The sequence below is a fragment of the Dermacentor silvarum genome, chromosome 4 (assembly GCF_013339745.2).
Source record: "Dermacentor silvarum isolate Dsil-2018 chromosome 4, BIME_Dsil_1.4, whole genome shotgun sequence".
Classification (NCBI taxonomy): Eukaryota; Metazoa; Arthropoda; class Arachnida; order Ixodida; family Ixodidae; genus Dermacentor; species Dermacentor silvarum.
Window position 1 is genome coordinate 214630258 of NC_051157.2, and position 21685 is coordinate 214651942.

The 21685-nt window shown below is 48.7% G+C and overlaps 1 protein-coding gene across 1 annotated transcript in view; it reads right to left on the reverse strand.

Annotated features, from left to right (window-relative positions):
- Positions 1–3585: 3585 nt before the first annotated feature.
- The window catches only part of LOC119450941 (acid phosphatase type 7-like), a 278007-nt gene continuing 259907 nt past the window's right edge, over positions 3586–21685 (reverse strand). Inside the window, exons 10-12 of the mRNA XM_037714405.2 lie at positions 5636–5707; positions 5108–5245; positions 3586–4246 (exon numbers count right to left, since the gene is read on the reverse strand). Of these exons, the coding sequence (XP_037570333.1) occupies positions 4163–4246; positions 5108–5245; positions 5636–5707 (294 nt within the window). The 3' untranslated portion in view covers positions 3586–4162. The remainder of the gene's footprint in view (positions 4247–5107; positions 5246–5635; positions 5708–21685) is intronic.

The following is a 21685-nucleotide window of genomic DNA, read 5'->3' on the forward strand; positions in this document are numbered from 1 at the left end:
TACCGGACAAGCTAAATTCTATTGTGGCAGTCCTTCGACGTGAAGTGACGGCCGCAAGCGCGTAGATGCTGGCACCGTTTGGACACCGTCAGTCCGATGCGCTGCAGCCACTTCGCTCGTCTGCTGCCTTGCAGCGGGGCACGATGTCGCAGCTTCAGATGTCGCCGATCGCTACGTTTGGAGCCAACAACGCAAGGGCGAACCATGGTGCTTGCGAAAAGAAAGAACAAGACCTACACTCGTCTCTCGTCAACAGCTCTCGTCAACACGGAGCACGTTGTAACACAGGCAGACGACACTTGCTGTGAGCCGGATGTGCTTTTTGTGTAGTGGTACATGTCCTTCTGCATTCTCTTTCTGTTACTTTCTTTTATTGCGATAGCAATTATATGGACACTTCAACCGGATTTCTGCCGTCGTCGTCGCCGTGAGGTTCCCTATAGATAAAATCTTCGCCGCGCGCCGTATGCCCGAGCGGAAGCGTGTGGGGACGCGCGCTATCACGGAGAGCGAACGCACTCAATCACCCACGCGCAAGCAAGGAAGGGGGAAGTCAGCGCTGGAGGGAGTGCGCGGGGGGGGGGGGGGGGGCGCACTTCTACGCTGCCAACAACCGCTCTCGTCGCTCGCCTCTTATCTCCACACGGCTCTGACCTTTATGCGCCGTGCATTCGCCGCTCAGTTTCCGTTGAAGCGATAGACCGCACGTACCTTCGCCCGCTGCGGCGTATGGGCTCGCTGCCAGCGTTTTGACAGCCGTTGTCTGCAGTCATTCAGCGTGATCTATTTATGTTTTTTGCGCGTGCTCACACCACGCTTGTTCATTCAGTTAGTAATAGTCGGGCCACATTTTCCAACGCACGCTACACATGCAATGCTGCCCGGATCGGCACTGCAGCACTACAGGTGTGTCCCTTCGCACGCGCTGCCCACGGGGAGCGCTTCTCATCAACACCACCATTTCACACGCGCCTTCTCGTGGTCATCGACCGAGTCTCTCTTCATGTCGGTCTACTTACGCCGCAGCACACCTGCTTACTTAATCAGCTCATGTTTACTACAATTCATATTGCTACCAAAGCCGCTCACCTTACTTGGTATGACATTGCTGTGTTGCTATCGCATTCATTGCTTCGCCCTTAGGGCGAAACTGACATTTTATAGAAACAAATTAACTAACATCTAAACTATTACGAACAACATTTGTTCACCATAATGGTGGAAAAATTATCCATGACGCGCCCTGGGCAGCCAATCGGATAGCTGGCCCAGTGACATATTCTGGGCAAATCACGTCATCCGCGCAAAAAAATCAGCCGCTTGGTGTGCTGCAATCGGTAGCGATGTAAATTTTTAAAACCTTATAATAAATTACACGCTTTACGTGGAGAGCTTAAATGCGCCAATTAATGATCAGAAGGGCCTACTCTAACGACTCAGTACGTTTGTACACAATCGTCAAAATCGTTTCAGGGTCCCTTTAAAGACCGCACAAAGAGCTACGGGCACTATAGAACGCCTCAATTTGGCTTATTTGGACGTAAGTGGCCATTAAGTGACGGCCAGATACCCAGACCCCATGAACCTCAAATCGATCTGAAGTCACCAAAGAAGACCGTGGCTTCAAAAAAGCCACTGACGGAAATTGATTAGCAGCTTTATTGCGGTGGAGTCAAAAGTGATCTTTTCGATACACCAGGAATTAAACCCCAGTTCCTAAGTGGTAGACTTCCACACGGCCCTGTGCGATCCGCAGGTGACAAAGAACGCGCTTGGGCTTTTTAACATCAAAGCGGTTTAACCTGGGTGTAACGCCAAAATATGGGCCGATCCTGGTGGTAGTGCAGAAAGGGTCCAAGCGCAATGGCACATACCCCTGTGAACAAGCCACGCTGTTTAAGCTCGAGGATGGTCCGTCGAGTGTACGGCGCAAAGTCTCCGCCTTGCGATGACGTCACCCTGCGTTGGCTAGCAACGCTTCGCCCCCGCTACGCCGACCGCGCAGAGCCTTACCACAGCTGCGTGAGTCGTGACGTCAACGCGCGTGCCGCATCGCTTCGCCTTAGCTTTGTCGAACCATGACGTCACCGCGCTGTGCGGAGTGGTTGCCGTGGCTGCACAGAGGCGGAGTTAAGCCACGACGTCACTGCACCGACCCACGGGATATATAGCTCCGCGTCGCCGCCTCGGCAACGCAAAAGCCTCGCCGTCTCCGCGCCGAGCACATCGCCGCGAAGATGGGGCGGCCGAAGAAGAGCGTCGCTCCCGAAGAAAAGGGAGCGCAGCGCGAAAGCCGCCGCGCCGCTACTCGAGAGCGAGTGAGACGACTTCGGTCCGACCCCGAGTATCGCGCCGCCGAAGCGGCGGTGAAACGTCGGCGATTCGCAGAAGATCCGGGGTTACGAGCCCGCGAAAGCGAGCAAATGCATTTGAGCGCCCGCATACTTTAATTACCGTGTGTTCGTTGCTCCTTGGGCTGTCGATGATTCCGGGGTGATCTTGCGCAAAACGTGGCCGAGTCTCTAAGCATAACCTCACAAAAATTGGCCGAACCGATATAAAGCTTGGTGGGGGTGCCAGCTTCGCTGTTTGCCCAGTATTCGCACCAGTAGTGTGAAGCTGCCCCTAATTTTCTTTCCTGGAGATCTAAAATGCGCGCCACTGTTACCCGTGTACCCCTTCTGGCCCCAAATTATCCTGCTCATTGATGACTTAGTTTCATTACTTTTGCGCATGTTCAGAATCAATAAATGAGTACAGCTATAGAACAAATTAAGGATTCTCAATTCTTCAGTGAGTTATTTTCTAGTGCGCAGAGTCTGGACTCAATGCGAGAGGTGTCAACAGGAACGTCAAATTTGAGAACATAAACTATTTTGCGTCAAACGTACTTCAAGAGCAGCTATGCAGTGAGCTAAGAAATATGCATGATGAAAAACATGAAGAGCATTGAAAGAAATGCATAGGCGATTTAGCACACACATTTTTTTACACTTTGACACTCCAAATGTTGACGCATTAGAAGTGACGTCTTTACATGACGACCTACTGACGCCGAGAGCTAACACGCAGTCGTCCAACTCGCAGCACAGGTGCAATGAGAATTGTTTTATGACTTTGAGAAACTTATTAATTATTATTTTTATCCATCGTTTTCTTTTTGACGTGCTACGTTGGCGTAGAGAATTTTGCAACCAGTGCCTGAAAAGGATAAATTAACTGAGTGGCAGTGTAGGTAGGTACGTGTAATTTGCACAGGTGGTCCCCTTGAACTTGATTGCTACTTAGCTTAGTTCTTGCACGGGCATGCAGCTAGTGGTGTAGGCAGTATTTTCTATAATATGGTGGTAAAAGCTCCTTAAACTGATTAGTTTTTTTAGCAGAGTTGTCGCGTGTAGGCATGAAATCCAATAAATACGCGTAATGCACTTATGGTATTTTCTCACCGAAACATTGCTGAGGAACACGAATCAGTAAACAGGTGTATACACTTGCTGCTGTTCGTGCATTTTCTTTTATAGGTAGTCGATCAGATTTAACTGTTGTCAAACATAATTGATGACGCATAAAAGAGTCACAGCACTGTGAAGTTTTAATGTACTAAGGAGATGAGCTTCGGGTCTTTGGGTCCGGACCGAGAGCACCGAACATGGTGTGCGTTCATGGAGTGCTCCTGGAAAGCAGTACACGACGGGAAAGGTGGCGACAGAAAATTATCTTCTTAAAATTGTTCTGCCGCGAGTCGTAGTTACCCGGTGCTTTCACTGATTGGTCATGAGACTGCTGGTGCTCTTATCGTCATAGTAACTTTCACGTCATTACATTATGAACGCTTGTTTATGTCACCTTCTTCGACTGGCGTGGTCCTGCGCTCTAGCTTCAAATAATAAAATACAAACTAGCGCAACTATCCATCACACTGCATTAAAGTAGCATGTGCGAGTTAGGGCTCTTGCGTGGCTAGCGCTGCGACGTTCGTCATTCTTGCATTTAGGCATGATTAGATACGTGACCCAACCTAATATATTGAAGAAAATAAGCTTTCATGTTATCGCATTTCTACAGAAATTAGTTGAGTGTCAGATTTCTCTTGAGGTCCAGTCATAACTGTTCGTAGGTTGCTTCCATCGCAAGCCGTGGTCAATGCAAGTTAGAACGAAGGTCACTCTCTGGTCCCGCGATGGAAACTGGGGTAGGCTCCATGGCTCTCCTTGACGATCGTGATTTCGTCCAAGAGCTGGAGTCCCTGGGTAACGTGAAATTAAAATTGAGGTCTCTTTCGGAGTCGTCCGTAGCACAATTTAAAACGTTTAAGGGACACTAAATAGAAAAGTGATTTGAGCTGTGTTCGTAAATGACCCTTTCACAATACCAACGAAGCCACTTTCACGGTGAGAAAACGCTTGGTTAGAAAGAAAAAGGCCCAAGAACGAGACAGGCGGCGACGCCTCTCAGAAATTCCCGCACAAGCTGACCATGAGACCATCGATTTCCGTGCCTACTACTCGGACCTAGTTAAATAATTATCGGTAAAGATGGACAACATTGTATTCTAAACGAGCCAAAGACTGAAGTTAGGAAGTTTCAAGAGCTTTTGAGCCACGACGAAAATGCGAAAAAATACTTTGGGTAATTCATGACGTCACATTGACATACCGGGCAAGACGTTTCGGCGCAAAATTTAAAAACAAAGCTTTGGCTGTAATTTTCTCTTCTAATAATAACAATATTAACGCGAAATAAACGAAACTACTGTTGTTCAAGAATACATTATCAATATAAACTGATTCAGTGTTTCTCTTAATTGTCCCTTCAACACATTGCGACGATGAGAGCACTTGTTGCAGACAGCAGTACAGAGGCAAAGGTTACTTGACAAAAACGCCTTTGTTGCTCTTTACTTTTTTTTGCATGCGCCATATTTGGCGCAGTTAAATCCTTTGCCGTTGTCTTTAAGATGTTTAGTGCCTTCTACAACGAATGAGGTTTCTCAAAGCAGGAAAAGGTTTTACAGCAATCGCGTTGACCCTCCTGAAGTTGGCCCGTCTGCACTTAACTGTCGCACAGGAGGAGCAATGGAGTAGCCAGATTAGACTGCCGCTCTTACATTTTCCACGGAAAACTGCTGCAGGTTCAGATGGGTGCCGTTGTGCAGCGTCATCACTGTGTAGCCATAGTCAGAGAAACGTGCGGCGCTCCATTCCGCCGGGTTTTTCACGAACGGGTCCAGCTTCTCTTGGCAGCCCTAAATAACACGTCGTGACGTAGAAAGCAAGAACCCCGAGAAAAGAACACATAAATGACCAGTCATATGTACCTGAACAGAAGAAAATTAACCGCCAGTGGCAGAAATGAAGCGGCCCAACTTGGCGTACCGTACGCATAAAACATTCGCTACCTTGCAACAAAGCGCTGCATCATTCTGGTCTAGGAATGATAAACGTGATCCTGTCTCCCCCCCCCCCCCCCCCCACACACACACACAGGTAAAAAACGCGAGGTCACGCCCTCTCCTATTTTCCTCCATGCTTGGAAGCCGCATCAGAAATGATGCCACAATTAGCTTGGCAGCCCATGATCTTATATATAAGCTGCAGATTTTATAGCCATTATAAGAAGATGGAAAATGTCTTACAGCTGATCCCGTAATAATATGCACCGGTGCTCCAGGGTTCGTGTACGGATTTTCAGTGCTGCCGTTGTAGACCTGCAACAGAAAAGGTGCAGGAAAAATAATTTACCTTTGAAATTTACTCGCGTTAGAGCCTCACTGTCCCTTCGCCAGTTTTCGCGGGAATATTGCAATCCTGAAGCGGTGCTTTCCGGCAGGGGCATAGAAAACACAACGTCAGAACATCCACGCATTCCAAGTGCAACGAGACTTCCCGGTCACTTAAACTGCAGCAGACATCCACTGCAAACCGAAATTGTTGATAGGGGAAAAGTCGGCCAAGTTCGTGTGGCTACCCAAAATACAGCGACGAATATGATTGCATCCCGTTTGTTTAAAAGAATTAAGGCTATATTCTTACTCCTCAGCCTTAGTCCTGTTCGAGTGCGATGCCAGCTCCTCTGGATAGCTTCCCTAGTAATGAAAAAAAAAAAACACCGCCCATGCACTCCGTACAGATGGTTAACCAGCGCAGCTGAAACGTGCGGCCCCGGTGTTTAGCAGTGGGTTAATCCCGACGCTGTATTGAAGTGTTTCTCAATTATTGGTTACATGTTTGTGTTTATAGTGGAACGCAAGTGCCATTTGCGGGCGGATGCTGCTAACCACGACGCTGAGCTAACTCGAGATATCGAACGCATGCGCCAACGGCGAGCCGAGGAGGCGGCGTTGCGGGCAGAGCAGCGTCAGTGAGGCAATGGCGGGAACGCGTTCACCGGGGCCAACGCCCGGTTTCGGCGGGAGTTTCTAGAGTAGGCACATGGCGCGCGTGCTTGGGTGCGACGTAGAGAGTGATGTAACTGACGGCGCAGCCAATGGAGACCTTTATCGAAACATCTGGCGAACGGTTTTTCGTTTCGCCTAGCCATATACAGCTTTCGCTGTAAAAACAAAATCAGACAAGTTTGCACTCGTACGCGCAAAGCTTAGGCACAGCGAAGCTTACTGGCTGCTACTGCTTGGTATGAACTTGGTTGCTGCTAGGTCTTAACTTGGTTTAAGTTAACTACGCATGAGGAAAGGTATTCTCGAGCGATCATTTTCAGAGGTACCTTCCCTTTCGCGACATTTCGCGTGACTAGCGCTGGACGCGTGAGCGTCTACGAGCGACAGCGCTTCTTGCATGCCACAAACGCAGGCAGGCTAAATTTGGTACAGTGCCAAGAACGCTGTCACTTGCGGACGCCGAACGCGTTGGCGACATTTCGCTTGACTAGCGCTAGTGCGAGAGACAGCGTTCCTGGCATGCCACAAACGCAGGCAGGCTAACGAAGGTTGGCACAGTGCCAAGAACGCTGCTGCTTCCCGACGCCGAACGCGTCGGAGGCCAGCCGCTCGATATCAATCGACCAGCTTCGCTGTGTCTTGAGCTTTGCGCGGCCTAGTGCAAGCTTTCACCTTTTAGATGCGAAGCAGCTTATGGTCGGGGCTATGTCACTCTCTCCCTCCCTCCTTCCGCAGTGCGGCGTCCACACCCGCACTACAGTGTACTAGAATAGGGGTAGTGCGCCCACTGCGCACAGCGGCAACAGGGAGAGGTGAAGCCGCCGATGTCAACAACGGGTGCTTTCACAATGGCTCACCAGGCGTCGTGACCGTCGAGACCAATGTGAAGCCGAACGGGACGGTCGTGGCTAGAATTACAGTGTACTAGAAGTTTCTAGTACACTGTACTAGAGTGTACTAGAATATGGTCGTCGCCGAGTGGATCTCAGCGTAGCAGGAGCAGCATACTAAAGAATAAGTTCAATTTTTATTTATTTTTATTATTTGGTTGATGGAAGTGTTAGGTTAACCGAGCTATCTATCTATCTATCTATCTATCTATCTATCTATATATATATATATATATATATATATATATATTGTTTTTCATGCGTTTTTAGTTTCTTGGTTATTTTGGTTGGATGTTAGTAGGTAACTAGTTGAATTTTTGTGGAAGCGGGTCGTGGCGTACGTGTTGCATTGTGAAAGCAGTGTAGGGCAGTTTTAAACCGTGTTAAGGGAAGCTAGCGGAGGTAGCCGGATAGCGAGATTGCCGTAGGGCTTACCGTGGGGCTTTGTTCAGGTATTTTGGCGGGCGTTCTCGTTAGGTGGTCACGCGGGCGATGGAGCGGCAGGCTAGGGAAGTCAGGGGTGATGGCGAGCTGCTGCAGTTCGAAGAGTGCAAACGTTGATGTTATTTGGACGAGACGCACTTCGCAAGCTTAGCCGACGCTGAGGAGGCCAGCTTCGCGTGCAGGCTGTGTGAAGGATTTAAGGGGGGCTATGAGGCGGATGGAAGGGGAATGGGCAGCTAGTGTGGAGGAGCTCAAAGGGGAGCAGAAGGTGGAGCGAGGGTGCAGGATATAGATCAAAACTCGGATCGGCGATTTGCTGGACAGGCAGGGGGCCGAGACCAGCCTGGTAGAGCGAATAGCTGGTGAGCTACAAGAAGAGCGGGAAAAGCGGGCCGTGCTGGAAGAGCGGGTGGAGGCGCTAATGGCACAGGCTGACGGCGGTGACAGCGCGGAGTCTCAGGCAGAGGCATGCTATGAGAGCAGCGAGGGACACCTAGTGGCCATAGAGCAGCGGGCGATAGCAGGCGGAAACAGGGGGCTCAACGACGCTACAGCGATGTAGCGAGGCAGGCTTGAGCCATGACTATTAACATACTTTGTACTTTGTGGTGGGTGAAATTTCACCCCTGCCTTGATTTTAGCCACCAATCAGATAACCTCCGTTTGCTTATTTCAACCCGCTTAAAGTCTATTTTGCCTTCACTGTCCCTAACCTAAACCCCAATGCTTAAAAAAATCAGCCCCGTTGCTTTGCACTGTAGGGTTAAGCCCTTTACAGAAAAGTATGAGGTGTTCAGCTGTTTCCTCTTCTTGTCCACACGCACCCCACAACGTGTCTATACCTTGGTACTTGACTCGGTACATCTTAGTCCGCAATTCAAAAGAAGTTTATGAGAATAATTGCAAACGTCCCATATGATTTTCACATGTAGCAACTCTTTAAACAGTAAGGTTATAAATGTCTTTATTTTTATAATTATCGTTTACTCCAGACATACTGTTCGGCCACAAAAAAGAACATCTCTTTTTACAGCGAGATTTCAGAATCAAGAGAAAATATTGCCGTATACACTGCACGTCACCACAATATTTGGCACATACCTACTCGTCAAAACAACTATGCGAAACAATCAATCACTTTTACTCTTCCAGCTCTGCTCAATAATTTTGCCAACAAATCTGTAGATGTGTCGCAGTTGTCCAAAAAAACAATGCGAGATCAGTTTCTGTGAACTATGTTGTATTATTGCGATAGCATATATATGGACACTCCAAAGCAGATTTCTGCCGTCGGCGTCGCCGTCGCCGTCACCGTGAGGTTCCGTATGACGTCAACGGAGATGAAATCGTCGCCGCGCGCCGCCGAACGCTGTTTGTGCGAGTGAAAGGGCGCGAGGGACGCGCGCTTTCACGGGGAGTGAACGCACGGCGGAGAACAAACGCGCGTTCTGTGCCGTGCTCCCTTAAGGGCTGCAGAAGTAGGCGTCTCTTTCCTCCTTTACCATCACCATATATGTAGAGCAAACGCGCCTTCTTCTGACGCACGAAAGGCCGTGGGGGGGAGGGGGAGGGAAGGGAGGCGACGTTTAGCTGCGGCACCAAGTGCCTATTTATATCAGAGGCTCCGGCAGCAGTCACCAACGCCGCACGCATTTCGTGCGAACGCGGGCATAACGCCGACGGCGTCAACAACAGTTCTGCGTGTTGCCGGTGCTGCTGCATGTCCAAGTTTATACAGCTGATAAAGCTACTATCATTACTCCGTATAGCTCTCTACAAATTTGCTATCGCAATTTATGCTTCGCCTTTCAGGTGAAACTGCGACAACTTTTTTATTTATCAATTTTTTGCTCATTTAATCTGAAGATTGCGTTTGTCTTTTGCAAAATGCTTATGTTATCTTGTGCAATCATTGTCTGTACGTATGTGCAAAAGCAGTCATTTGTATAACAATTGTTTAATAACTGCTGCTGCTGCTGCTGTTGTGTAAAGGGGCAGCCACCTCGTCAAGCTACTAATCTCAGTAGCTTTTTGTGGCTACTCCTTCTTTGTGTATTTGTTCAAGGAGAATAAAATTCAATTCAATACTCCCGTCCTGTCCTCAAACAACAAAGAGCTTCCTCTAGAATTATGATACATATTTCCTTTGGCAATTTCTTGCTTGAAAGTTCTGTGTGTTCCCAGTTCTGATTTCGTCTGCATCGCTGTTTTCCATAGACCCCTCTCTGTTTCTTTAACTTTTTCTTAACCGCTGTTTCCTGGTTTGCACCCCTCCTGCAGTCCAAATATTTGATTGACAATTTTCTGGTCAGCTTCCTCCATTTTGTGTCTTACATTCGTCATGTACAAATAACTGAAAACTTTCCTTGCCCACCGCTTTTCTGCCATTTCTCTCAATCGTTCCTCTACTTCTATCTTGCTGCTGGCTTCCCTGCCCTCGAATGACATCCATCCCATGTCACCCTGTACCCCCTGATTTGTTGTATTTCCGCGTGCTCCCAAAGCAAGCCTACCCACTCCTCGCTGCTTAACTTCCAACCTTGCTCGAACCTCTGATCTCATGCACAGGACCGCATTGCCGAAAGTCAAACTAGGGACCATCACCCCTTTCCAGATCCCTCTCAACACTTCGTATCTATTGTAATTCCACAGTGTCCTATTTTTCATCACAGCTGCATTTCTGCTACCTTTAGCCATTAGATATTTTCATGTTCCGCTTGGTACTCAGCCCCATTGTTTATCCACACTCCAAGATATTTGTACTTATCCACCACCTCCAGCGTAACCTCCTGTATCCTATGCTCGCTGCCTTGATTATCATTAAAAATCATGACTGCCGATTTTTCTTTACTAAACTCCAAACCTAAGCTATCTCCCTATTTACCACCGATGTCCATTAATTAATCTCTCCAAGTCTTCCTTGCTGTCAGCCATAACTACAACGTCATCCGCGTACATCAGTCCTGGTAATGACTGTTTAATCAATTCTCCTTGCTTGAAAAAGGAAAGGTTGAAGCCAAGTCCGCTCCTCTCAAATTTTTTTTCTAATCCTTGTAAATACAGCCTGAACAACAGAGGTGACAGAGGGCATCCCTGCCTAAGCCCCTGCTGTATCTCTATAGGCTACGATACCTTTTTTTCACATTTTATAAGCACCTTGTTACTTTTATAGATATCTTTTAAAAGATTACTTACTCCATCTTCCACATCTAGAGTGCCCAGTACGTCCCACAAATCCTTTTGGATTACACTGTCATAGGCTCCCTTGATATCCAGAAATGCGAGCCATAGGGCCTGTGTTCTTTTTCTGCTATTTCAATACACTGTGTCAATGAGAACAGATTATCTTCTAACCTTCTTTGTTTCCGGAACCCGTTTTGTAGTTCCCCCAGCACCTCCTCGCTGTCCACCCATGCCTGCAGTCTGTCCTTTACAATCTGCATCATCACCCTGTAAACCACTGACGTCACTTTTATGGGACGGTAGTTGTTTATGTCGGCTTTGTCCCCCTTTCCCTTATATATCATGCTCATCCTGTTCAGTCTCCACCCGTCGGGGGCTTTACCTTCTATTGTCGTTTTTCTCACTGCCTCTCTTAATGCTTTCTTAGATTTTGGGCCCAATGTCTTTATCAACATAATTGGGATGCCATCAGGACGTGTCGACGTGCTACTAGGAACCCTCTTCTCTGCCCTTTCCCACTCGCTTTGTTTCAGTGGAGCCACTGCACTAACCAGTCTATTCTCACCAGATTGAGCACATGCTACATTTCATTCTTTAAAATTTTCTGTCATCATTGTTCTTATATGTTCCACTTCCTCATCTCCTTCTAGCCGAACACCTTGAGCTGTAACCATAAACCTCTGCTCTAGGCTAGTCTTATTACTCAAGGAGTTGAGATGTTTCCAAAATTTCTTCACTGCTTTTCTATTCTTTTCGTTTACTTCTGACAACCATTGGGTCCCCTTTCTTCTAATCTTCTCATTGATCAAATGGGATGCTTCCCTTCTACAGTTTAAAAAGTTATCCCATTTTCTGCGTTCCCTGGATGCTTCCTGACGTTTCTGTATGGCCTTCTTAACCTCTTCATCCCACCAGCTCTTGGGTTTACGTCTTCTGTTCCCTTTGGGCCTGACTCGTACCTTAGCAACCTCTAACTTAAATAGCCCTGTTAAATTTGCATATGTCCATTCTGTTTTAGTGTCCTCTGAAATTACTTCCTCAATTTGTTGGGTTGCTATTTCAAGCTGCTTTTCCGAGTCAGGATTACAGGGTTGTTGCTCCATGTCCCTAAGTTGTGTCTCCACAAACCCGTATACCATCAGCTTCTACTGCCTTAGTTGCTCGTCTATCTCCTCCCACTTCAGTCTATTCCTGCCACCTTGCATGTTAATGTACCCTATGTCAGAATAACCTTGCCCCTGGTGCTTTATGTGCTTAATGCTTAATGTACCCTATGGTGAATAACCTTGCCCCTGGAGCCGCGTGGTGGCGCTGCTTGCATTCGCAAGCAGCGCCACCACGCGGCTCCGTTTCCAAAGTGACATTGGCGGCATCAAGCGCCCGGCGCCGCTGAGCCCACTACCCCTATTCTAGTACACTGTAGCCGCACTGCGCATGCTTCGCCTTCCGGAAGCCAGAACCGGAAGCCGGCTTCCGCTTCCGCTTCTGGTTCCGCTTCCGGTTACACTTCCAGTTTTCCGGTTCCGCTACCGGTCCCGGAAGCCAGCTTCCGGTTTCCGGAGAACGCTTCCGGCGTTTAGCCCGAATGTTCCCCCGGTGCTTCGCGCACTCATCATCATTCACTTCGTGGATATGCGGTGTTGTCAACGTCGAGCGGTGGATCCCGAGGCGGCGCGGCAACGCGAAGCCGATTACACCATCTCCCGCTCAAGCTAACCATCTCCCAGCTGCTTCGCATCCACACATGGTTCCCTTTAGCGGGAGATGGAGTAATTTTTTTTCTTTTCTCCTGGCTCAGCGCGCCGCGGAGAGAAGAGAGGCAGGGGTCGGGAAGGCTGGGAGCGGGTGAGGAGGAAACCACGCGGCACACGCGGTTTCCTCCTCCTTCTCCTACGGGTTTCCATGGCTACCACGGCTACGCACCACCAACGTTCTTAGACTGCTTTAGTTTCGGAGCTCAGCTTGAAAGGTGGACGGTACGGCGGTCGCGCGAACTAGTGGCGTTGGGGTCGCGCCTTTCTTCATTAGCGCAGCTGCATCGCGCGGCGCCTTAGTTGCGCTGCTTGTGATACGAACGCAGGCTGGCGTCGCTACGGGCTGTGATGTGATTTGCCTTATTTGCACTGCTTGTGATACGATCGCTGGCTGGCGTTGCTATGGGCTGTGATGTGTTCGCGTTGTTCTGGTGACATGCGCATTGGGTGACAATACGAAAGGTTTCCGTACGCCTGCCTGTTTTCGCCATGCTGCACAAGTGGCTATCGTAATGGTGCTGCTGGACGCCACTTCTTCGCACCACCATGAAACCCAACAAAATTAAAAAGGTGGGAGCAGGCGTTGCATCGAAAGGACAGGCGGCTCACTGGCATACCAAAGGTACGCGAGCGTCATTTCGAGGCCGAAGACATTATTTAGTACTACAGACATATTGTAAATGGACAGGAATTGCTAATTCCGTGTTGGAAATGGGAGCTAGCGCCCGGCGCTATTGCCTGGTCTTCCGAGCGAATCTCCAAAACAAGGTTGGCGTGCAGGCGGAAGCCACCGAGATCGATACCGCATGGTTCGGCCGCTGCGCTAAACGAAACTTGCAGTGACACTGCAGCTTGCGCCAGTGCGTAGACAGTGATGCCGCCTCCGTGCCCCGTCTTATTCTCATGCTTCTGGCGTGAGATTCGACGATTTGACGACGGTGACCCGGCCTTTCAAGAATTGGAGGCTCGCACTGACTCACGACGAAACCACTGGAAGAACGTGCGGTGTTTTCTACATGCGTCAGCTCGTGGCAGAGCAGCTACAAGTTACCAAAACAGTGGTCATAGACGAAAATTGAAGATGTGTCATAAATGGTTACAACAAGCAGCATAAGCAGCTACTACAAACTGCAACCAGTGTCTCCGACGTTGAAAGCCTGCTGGCAGAATTTGATGCCTTGAACATTTGTTCAGGGATAAGTGGTCCTACTGAACAAGTACGGGCATCAGATAATATTCATCACCAATATTGTAGTGTGTTTTCAAAATAGCCAGTATGTGTTAGCTGCCTGCGCCTGAAAAGAAAAATTCGAACAAGAAAGTAACTGAGGCCTGAGAAAGCAACTGAAAAAGCAACATAATGCGGAACTTGAAAAAGAGGGTGCTTCGAGCCAGAGCTGCCCACCAGAAGGACAAGAAGGAAATCTTGGCACTGAAAGAAAAGCTTTTAAAAACTCCACATTACTGCGTTGAAACCGCATTGGCTGAGCTTCCGCCTCTGCAACGCCTGGCATTCATGACAGCATTCAAGCAGCTCAAGACGAAGTCGGCATGCGTTACAATGCTTAGTGGATCTTGAACTGCATGATGTTAAGAATATCAAGCCCACGAGATTATAAGCTTATCAGTGACATGAATATGTTGCCTTTGCCATCCCTGAGTCGCTTGACACAAATCCTCAAGGAGATACCGTGCAAGTATGGCTTCGACATACATTATTTGCACGGGTGCAATTTAGAAGCAGTTGTGCAATAAAGGTGGCCACAAATTTGGCACCTTGATTTTAGATGAAATAAAGCTACGCCAAGGCTGTGACTTTAACACATCGAGCTACAAGATTGACTGATTTGTGGACTACGCTGGCCTTTCAAACGAAGGAAGCAATGAACTTTCTGACCATGCGCTCGTTTTTATATTTGTGCCACTTCTTGAAATCTGGGTGCAGCCTATCGCTACTTTTGCCACAAAGGGCGGTGCTCCCGGAAAAATTTTGGCAGAGCTCGTGCTTGAAGCAGTGCTGCAGCTCCACAAGTATGGGGCAATAGTAATCACTGTTATAAGCAACGGTGCAGGAAACAACCGGTCTATGTGGCAGCAACTGGGAGTCAGCGGAAGCGTGGCGTCTCCGTGCTAAAAAGTGCCACATCCCTTGTTTTTAGGGGCGAAGCTCCTTACGCCGTGGGTCAGTCTCTCCTCCGTCGTAGCCACCTCGTCCAGTTCATAAAGTGATCACTAGATGGCGTTGGTGGCGCTCGCTCCATGGCGCTCGCTTTTAGAAGGGAAATGAAAGTAGGTAGGAGGCAAGATGAACAACCAGGTGGGATATTTTACTCGAAAAAGCAGCTTGAAATAGCAACCCAGCAAATTGAGGAAGTAATTTCAGAGGATACAAAAACAGAATGGACATATGCAAATTTAACAGGACTATTTCAGCTAGAGCTTACTAAGGTACGAGTCAGGACAAAAGGGAACAGAAGACGTAAACCCAAGAGCTGGTGGGATGAGGAGGTTAAGAAGGCCATAGAGAAACGTCAGGAAGCATCCAGGGAACAGAGATATTCAAAGCAGAGGGGTGAACCAGAAGCTGATGTAGGCAGAAAATGGAATAACTTTTTAAACTGTAGAAGGGAAGCATCCCATTTGATCAATGAGAAGATCGGAAGAAAGGGGAGCCAATGGTTGTCAGAAGTAAACAAGAAGGATAGAAAAGCAGCGAAGAAATTTTGGAAACATCTCAACTCCTTGAGTAATAAGACTAGCCTAGAACAGAGGTTTATAGTTACAGCTCAAGGTGTTCGACTAGAGGGAGATGAGGCAATGGAACATATAAGAACAATGATGACAGAAAAATTTAAAGAACGAAACATAGCATGTGCTCAATCAGGTGAGGATGGACTAGTCAGTGCAGTGGCTCCACTGGCACAAAGCGAGTGGGAAAGGGCAGAGAAGAGGGTTCCTAGTAGCACGTCGACAGGTCCTGATGGCATCCCAATTATGTTGATAAAGACATTGGGCCCAAAATCTAAGAAAGCATTAAGAGAGGCAGTGAGCAAAATGATAATGGACGGTAAAGTCCCCGACGGGTGGAGACTGAGCAGGATGAGCATGATATATAAGGGAAAGGGGGACAAAGCCGACATAAACAACTACCGTCCCATAACAGTGACGTCAGTGGTTTACAGGGTGATGATGCAGATTATAATGGACAGATTGCAGGCATGGGTGGAGAGCGAGGAGGTGCTGGGGGAACTACAAAATGGGTTCCGGAAACAAAGAAGGTTAGAAGATAATCTGTTCTCATTGACGCAGTGTATTGAAATAGCAGAAAAGGAACACAGGCCCCTATGACTTGCATTTCTGGATATCAAGGGAGCCTATGACAGTGTAATCCAAAAGGATTTGTGGGACATAGTGGGCACTCTAGATGTGGAAGATGGAGCAAGAAATCTTTTAAAAGATATCTATAAAAGTAACAAGGTGCTTATAAAATGGGAAAACAAGGTATCTGAGCCTATAGAGATACAGCAGGGGCTTAGGCAGGGGTGCCCTCTGTCACTTCTGTTGTTCTTGCTGTATTTACAAGGATTAGAGAAAAAATTAGAGAGGAGCGGACTTGGCTTCAACCTTTCCTATTTCAAGCAAGGAGAATGGATTAAACAGTCATTACCAGGACTGATGTATGCGGATGACATTGTACTTATGGCTGACAGCAAGGAAGACTTGCAGAGATTAATGGACATCTGTGGTAAAGAGGGAGATAGCTTAGGTTTGAAGTTTAGTAAAGAAAAATCGGGGATAGCCGATATTCTAGTTGACATTAAGCGGAAGAAATGGAGCTGGGCAGGCCATGTAATGCGTAGGATGGATAACCGGTGGACCATTAGGGTTACAGAATGGATACCAAGAGAAGGGAAGCGCAGTCGAGGTTGGCAGAAAACCAGATGGGATGATGAAGTTAGGAAATTTGCAGGCGCAAGTTGGAATACGCTAGCGCAAGACAGGTGTAATTGGAGATCGCAGGGGGAGGCCTTCGTCCTGCAGTGGACATAAAATATAGGCTGATGATGATGATGATGATGATGATGATGATGAAAGAAAAATCGGCAGTCATTACTTTTAATGATAATCAGGGCAGCGAACATAGGATACAGGAGGTTACGCTGGAGGTGGTGGATAAGTACAAAAATGTCACAGTTTCGCCCTAAGGGCGAAGCAATGAATGCGATAGCAACACAGCAATGTCCTACGAAGTAAGGTGAGCGGCTTTGGTAGCAATATGAATTGTAGTAAACATGAGCTGATTAAGTAAGCAGGTGTGCTGCGGCGTAAGTAGACCGACATGAAGAGAGACTCGATGACCACGAGAAGGCGCGTGTGAAACGGTGGTGTTGATGAGAAGCGCTGCCCGTGGGCAGCGCGTGCGAAGGGACACACCTGTAGCGCTGCACTGCCGATCCGGGCAGCATTGCATGTGTAGCGTGCGTTGGAAAATGTGGCCCGACTATTACTAACTGATTGAACAAGCGTGGTGTGAGCGCGCACAAACAAACATGAATAGATCACACTGAATGACTGCAGACAACGACTGTCAAAACGCTGGCAGCAAGCGCATACGCCGCACCAACGGGCGAAGGTACGTGCTGTCTATCGCTTCAACGGAAACTGAGTGGCGAATGCACGGCGCATAAAGGTCAGAGCCGTGTGGAGATAAGCGACGGTGCGAGCGAGCGACGAGCGCGGTTGTTGGCAGAGAAAAAGTGCGCCCCCCCCCCTCCGCTCCCTCCTGCGCTGGCTTCCCGCTTCTTTGCTTGCGCGTGGGAGATTGAGTGCGTTCGCTCTCCGTGATAGCGCGCGTCCCCACACGCTTCCGCTCGGGCATACGGCGCGCGGCGAAGAGTTTATCTATAGGGAACCTCACGGCGACGGCGACGGCTCGGCAGAAATCCGGTTGAAGTGTCCATATAATTGCTATCGCAATAATATCTTGGAGTGTGGATAAACAATGGGGCTGAATACCTAACGGAACATGAAAAAATTTCACAATTTCGCCCTAAGGGCGAAGCAATGAATGCGATAGCAACACAGCAATGTCATACGAAGTAAGGTGAGCGGCTTTGGTAGCAATATGAATTGTAGTAAACATGAGCTGATTAAGTAAGCAGGTGTGCTGCGGCGTAAGTAGACCGACATGAAGAGAGACTCGATGACCACGAGAAGGCGCGTGTGAAAGGGTGGTGTTGATGAGAAGCGGTTCCCGTGGGCAGCGCGTGCGAAGGGACACACCTGTAGCGCTGCACTGCCGATCCGGGCACCATTGCATGTGTAGCGTGCGTTGGAAAATGTAGCCCGACTATTACTAACTGAATGAACAAGCGAGGTGTGAGCGCGCACAAACATGAATAGATCACACTGAATGACTGCAGACAACGACCGCCAAAACTCTGGCAGCAAGCGGATACGCCGCAGCGGCGAAGGTACGTGCGGTCTATCGCGTCAACGGAAACTGAGCGGCGAATGCACGGCGCATAAAGGTCAGAGCCGTGTGGAGATAAGAGACGGTGCGAGCGAGCGACGAGCGCGGTTGTTGGCAGAGTGGAAGTGCGCCCCCCCCCCCCCCCCCGCTCCCTCCGGCGCTGGCTTCCCGCTTGCTTGCTTGCGCGTGGGAGATTGAGTGCGTTCGCTCTCCGTGATAGCGCGCGTTCCCGCACGCTTCCGCTAGGGCATACGGCACGCGGCGAAGATTTTATATATAGGGAACCTGACGGCGACGGCGACGACGACGGCGACGCCGACGGCAGAAATCCGGTTGAAGTGTCCATATAATTGCTATCGCAATAAAATATGTGACGGCTAAAGGTAGCAGAAATGCAGCTGTGATGAAAAATAGGGCACTGTGGAATTACAATAGGTACGAAGTGGTGAGAGGGATTTGGAAAGGGGTGATGGTCCCTAGTTTGACTTTCGGCAATGCGGTCCTGTGCATGAGATCAGAGGTTCGAGCAAGGTTGGAAGTTAAGCAGCGAGGGGTAGGTAGACTGGCTCTTGGAGCACACGGAAATACACCAAATCAGGGGGTACAGGGTGACATGGGATGGACGTCATTCGAGGGCAGGGAAGCCAGCAGCAAGATAGAATTTGAGGAGCGATTGAGAGAAATGGCAGAAAAGCGGTGAGCAAGGAGAGTTTTCAGTTATTTGTACATGAGGAATGTTGATACAAAATGGAGGAAGCTGACCAGAAAACTGTCAATCAAATATTTGGACTGCAGGAGGGGTGCAAACCAGGAAACAGCGGTTGAGAAAAAGGTTAAGGAAACAGAGAAGGGTCTGTGGAAAACGGGGATGCAGACGAAATCAGCACTGGGAACATACGGAACTTTCAAGCAAGAAATTGCCAAAGAAAATATCTACGATAATTCTAGGGGAAGCTCGTTGCTGTTTGAAGCCAGGACGGGAGTATTGCGGACTAAGATGTACCGAGTCAAGTACCAAGGTATAGACACGTTGTGCTGTGCGTGTGGAGAAGAGGAAACGGCTGAACACCTCATACTTTTCTGCAAAGGGCTTAACCCTACAGTGCAAGGCAACGGGGCTGATTTTTTCAAAGCATTGGGGTTTAGGGACAGTGAAGGCAAAATAGACTTTAAGCGGGTAGAAATAACCAAACAGAGGTTATCTGATTGGTGGATAAAATCAAGGCAGGGGTGAAATTTCACCCACCACAAAGTACAAAAAAGGGTCATAGTCATGGCTAGGTGGCGTATGCCACCGCCCGGTTTAAAGGGTTCAGCCTCATCCATCCATCCATCCATCCATCCATCCATAGAGATACATGGTAAAGGCTAGTGTGACGGGATATCACTAGATGGCGCTAGCGCAGCATAGTTGACGCATTAAAATACGAGATGGCGCTGCGGCGCTCGCTCTATTCAGATGTATGGGAGCGCATAGTGTGATGAGCGATCACTAGATCATTGGATGGAGGCGATCGTTCGAGATGTTTCGATGCAGTGCGATGGGAGACCGCTAGGGGTGAGAGCTATAAAATGCGCTCGCTCTTGGCGCGCTTCCTCTTTCGCTCGGTGTCGCTGCGCCATATGGAAGACAAGGCGGCGGAGCGGAGGGCACGGAAAGCGGCTGCAGCGCGTGCTCGCAGACAGAACCCGGAGCTGAGAGCCCGCGAAGCCGAAGCTGCACGGAGGCGCCGAGAAACGGATCCCGACGTTCGAGATTGCGAAGCAGAAGGTGCACGGAGGCGCCGAGAAACGGATCCAGAAACTGTGAGAGCCCGAGAAGCGGCGAGGAAACGCGCGTACAGGCGGGCGGATCCCGAGGCTGCGCGAGCGCGGGAAGCTGCTGCCAAGCGCCTCAAGCGAGCTCTGCCCGAAGGCGCAGACGCGCGTTTCAAGCGCGACTTTCTAGACAACAGTTTCGGCCACAGCTGCAATGTCTGCGACAGATTGTGGTTTGCCAACAATAATTGGCATATACAACACATGGCTTGCAGATATGCTCTCACGTGCACATCCTTTGACTACTTGAAACCCACGACCACCCGAGGGACGTGCATAGACATTGCATTTACGAACGTCCAACTGCAACCCATACAAGAACCGCTCTCCTTGCATTTCACGGACCATAAAGCCGTCATTTGGAAGGGACAACGGAAGCCAAACCTCATCTAAGAAAATGAATAAAAGTTCTTATGTAACTTCACACACTGGTTCTCACGTCTTTCATGATGATGTAATGGGCGAATTTTCACGCAAGAGTCATGAACCTCCGGAGCTTCGCCCACTCATCATCCTTCACCCCGTGGATATGCTGTGAAATTTTTTATGTTGACAAGTTTTATTACAAGTTTTATGTTATCATGCAGATGAATTTCTTTGCAAGAAAGAAAAACGGAAAATCATGGTCACTGAGCAAGTGCAGCCGGCAAGGAAGAAGGCAAAGCTGCTTTAGGCCATGTTGTTAGACAACTCCTCTCATAGAATTGCTTGATCAATAAAGAATATTCCTTGCGTAAGCCTGTTTTGTTTTTGTCTCCTGAAAAGAAGCATGGAATGGTAAAACATCAATAGGCTTTAACGTGTTTGTTGAATGCCAGCGCAAAAATAGGGCGTTTTCAGCTTCAAATGCCGACATTTGTTTGCATGTAAAAGCGTTACAGTGCGTACCGTGCGACGCTGGGCAGAATGGTAAAAACACGAACGCAAGTGCGCCGGTTAGCCTGCCACCTAACGCATTGAAAAGAAAATAATAAAATAATGCGTTGAGGGGAGAGCGCGTAGGCTCACACCCTCGGATTTGCGCAAAATGGATGCCGAAACCCGTACGTTATCTCGTCTCGTAACCTGATAGATCACGCGGAAATAAAGCGCTGGGATGAACTACACACAAAAACACATTAAACGCAAGCATTCGCAAATATTCGAAGTCATTTAGCTTTGGTTGGTGAACGCCAGTTAAGCGGTCACTTGAACCAGGATACACACAGAGCAATAAAAACAAATCTGGTTGTAAACTGCTCGCGCGTTTGACCACCACTGATTTGTTATATAATTTAAATGTCCGGCTGTGTGACCCGTGAAGGGTGGGAGCCAGCAGATGCTTGTAAGGCGCGAGCTGGGGTATATACGCCACCGCCTTTGTAACCTAGCAGACGACGCACGAGCCATGAACACTAAAGTCCCTATATAAGAAAAGTACCGCCATACTTTCATCAACGCCGCTTCTCTCTCTCCTGTATCTCCGATTGGACGATGCTAGCGCGCGCTTTCACTTCTTTATATATATACATATATATATTTTTTTCTGCCTCAGAGCCATGTTGGAAGTCCTCTGCGCAGTCGCCGGCGGCGGCGGCGGCGCGCGCCCGGCCTGACAGCTTCAACATGGACTTTCTAGGTGCGCCACCGTCGACTTGCTTTCGCAAGCAAAAAGTAAAGAAAAAAAAACAAGCACTTTAGGAGAGGAGATGGCGGAGGAAAGAGTAGATGGCGGTACTTTTCTTAT